This window comes from Austrofundulus limnaeus, unplaced genomic scaffold, assembly GCF_001266775.1.
Source record: "Austrofundulus limnaeus strain Quisiro unplaced genomic scaffold, Austrofundulus_limnaeus-1.0 Scaffold28, whole genome shotgun sequence".
In the NCBI taxonomy this organism is placed as follows: Eukaryota; Metazoa; Chordata; class Actinopteri; order Cyprinodontiformes; family Rivulidae; genus Austrofundulus; species Austrofundulus limnaeus.
This window is the reverse complement of record NW_013952430.1, coordinates 2,376,468-2,379,565: the sequence shown is the minus strand read 5'-3', so window position 1 is coordinate 2,379,565 and position 3,098 is coordinate 2,376,468. Positions and strand designations below refer to the sequence as shown.

General features: G+C 37.0%; 1 protein-coding gene across 2 annotated transcripts in view; it reads left to right on the top strand.

Annotated features, from left to right (window-relative positions):
* Positions 1–3,098, top strand: part of cdhr1a (cadherin-related family member 1a) — a 15,509-nt gene that overhangs the window by 6,813 nt on the left and 5,598 nt on the right. For both annotated transcript variants that reach the window (XM_014005120.1, XM_014005121.1), the window contains exons 9-14: positions 434–512; positions 589–689; positions 895–1,098; positions 1,524–1,676; positions 1,802–1,966; positions 2,775–2,842. In XM_014005120.1, the coding sequence (XP_013860574.1) occupies positions 434–512; positions 589–689; positions 895–1,098; positions 1,524–1,676; positions 1,802–1,966; positions 2,775–2,842 (770 nt within the window). The remainder of the gene's footprint in view (positions 1–433; positions 513–588; positions 690–894; positions 1,099–1,523; positions 1,677–1,801; positions 1,967–2,774; positions 2,843–3,098) is intronic.

Sequence of the window (3,098 nt, the reverse complement as noted above, 5' to 3'; positions counted from 1 at the left end):
ATATATATACTGTGCATTCTTAAAGTAAAATAGATGCATGACAAAAGTATCTCTCAAAAAATAAAACCCACATTATTCATGGGCTGTTTCTTATCTTATTCCTGTTTGCTTTTTGTTGATGGTGTTTTAAAAAAGAAAAAAAATACTGATTTTATCTTAACAATGCACCTATCCAAAAAAAATCACACTTAAAAAATAACATCACTAAATTGTTCTAATGTTAACATGAACAATGAGGGGTTTATATTTTACAGGAATATATAACTATACTCAAAGTTTGATAAAGACCTGCGAAATTAAAATTTGTTGCTTTTTACACATTATATTGCTACTAATATAAAACTGTGTGCCAGAAATCTAAATGATTTTTTGACCATGTCAAAAACTCATGGCCATGTTTATTCTCTAAAACAGTTTATGTTTGTTTCCGCAGGGATCTGAAATATTCATTGTCTCTGCTGAGGATGGCGATGTAGGAAACCCAAATCCAGTCCGTTACTCATTCGATGAAGGTGAGTCCTTTTTTATAGAATAAAGAAATTAATAAAACGTTTTTAAAAGGGTTTACATTTATGTTTGTCTGACCAGGTGACGATGGCGTTTTTGACATCAATAAAACAAGTGGTTGTATCTCCCTGTTGAGTCCTCCTATTGAGCTGAAGAGAGAAATCTTCAACGTTAAAGTCAGGGTAAAAGTCTGATTTCTTGTTTCAGGATATTTCATATAATTTAATATAGTAAGTTAATATAATATTTTTAAAAGGATGTTAGTCATTTTTTTATCATCTCTGACATGAATATAGTTATAAAATATGCTTAAATCTAAAAGTTGGATGAAATATTGCAATGTTGGAACTCTTCAAAAGGAGATACAAACTTGAATTCTTTGTCCAGGCATCAGAAATAAGCCCTGAAGGAAAACTAATGGACTACAGTGTGACCACAGTAGTGATCCGTGTTGTGGACCTAAACAACAATCCACCCACTTTTTATGGTGAAAATGGCCCGCAGAGCATGTTTGAGCTGACCATGTATGAGCATCCACCAGAGGGAGAAATACTACGAGGGCTGAAGATCACAGTTAATGACTCTGATCAGGTAATTCTCTCCTGTTGTAAAATTGTTGCTTGTAAAGCTTTTATTGCAGCAGGTAATTTTATTCAGCATCAGAAAGGCATCTTATAGCTTTGTTATGTAATAACTCTAATTCTCAAACAATGTGACGATGTTACCTAATCAGCGGTGGATTTACTCGTCATTTCAGGGTTCAGGATGTCTGCCTTGCTGTTTACTCAATGACCTTAAGCTGCCATTCTCACAGACAATCCCTTTATGAATTCATAGTAAACAGAGGCTGAAAAGTGCACACCATTTTCCATATTATGCAAGTGTTCCTATGCTCTTGAAAAATTCCCTATGATTATGCAAGAATCATGTTTTACTTAGAGCTTTTTAAACTGACTGAAGAAAGGAAATCATTGTAAAAAACTTGTGCATGATGACATATCTGTGTGCTCCTGCAGGGTGCAAATGCTAAATTTAATCTGAGACTCATCGGACCAGGAAGAATGCTGCGAGTCGTCCCCCAAACTGTTCTCAACGAGGCCCAAGTCACTATTTTAGTGGAGGAGTCTGCTGCCATGGACTATGAGAAACACCATTTTTTGACATACAAGGTTATATATTTTATACAAGCTTTTATACTGATTACTTGTTTTCTGCAGCGCTTGGCAGTAATATAATGCCTCCATTTTTTGCACATACCATTTTTTATCTATAATTTGAATTTGTTGCTTTTCAGTTACTTGCAGTGGAGGCGGATACCCCTGAAAGATTCAGCGCCACGGCAGACATCATCATCCATCTCTTGGACACCAACGACAACGCTCCCAGATTCTCCTCGGACTACTACATTGCCAGAATTCCAGAAAACTCGCCCGGCGGCTCAAACGTGGTGTCAGTCACGGTGAGCCGCTCTTCATCCCATCTAAAAATACACGCCATCGCTGACGTACGTCATCAGTCAGAGCTAAAACGCTGTGGTGATTTTAACAAAATGTTCAAATGGGGCCATTAATTCTCTAAATGTGGACTGTTTGGGCAGTGGGGGTTGGGATAATATGTAAAATCATGTAGATAAAAGCTAGGCGAGGTAAGCTGCCAGATGGCTATCACTTTCATTTTGTTGTATAACAGCAAATTCCCTGACTTCCCTGTGCCAGTGCTTAGTGGCTCGTACAGCCACTGCACTAAAATATGTCTTGAGGTAGAATGAACATTTCAAAGGACACGCTAAATTGATTGATGTTTGATCTCTCGCCTCCTCTGTCCTTGTCAGATCAGATGAGCACTGCAGGGGCAGGGAGTCTAACTAATAATAAGTTCTGGCACTACGTGAACACCACAGAGGCTATTTGCCTTGATCCCTGGCAATTTCAATCAGATAAAAGAACAGCCAACAAGTGACCTTGGACATATGGAGACAGTGAACAGACATCCCAGCTGCTGCAGACAGACCGATTAGTTGAAGCCCAGGATGTTATTCCAACATCAAAAGTCCCTCTTTTTAAAGGTTTAGCCCTGCAACATCATCACTGTGCACTGATTCATCCAGTTGTTTTCTTTAAAAAATTCCTGACAAATACGACTTTCAATAGGCTGAGATATTACTCCAAACAGAAATAATCAAGCTGCAACGTGATGAATTAACTGAACAGCAAAGAGTAAAAATATGTCCTTTGTTTATTTTATGCATTGATGTGTTTTCATTGCAGGCGGTAGACCCAGACTCAGGACCTTGGGGTGAAGTGAAGTACTCCATCTATGGATCAGGAGCTGAATTGTGAGTATGAGACTACAGCTAATCTTGTTTTGCCAGAAATAACAAAGGAATGACTTTTGCTTTTATTTTATAAATTTGCACTGTCACTTACTGATAACTATGGCACTCAAACAGCATTATTTTACTGCAAGAATAAAGTATTTTAATGAGTGAAGATTTAAAAAATTGATATATATATATAGTGTAAATATAGGCTTGTTGCGAAAAGCAATAAATCAATTAATCGCAGGATAAATTAAAATGAGTTTGATAATTT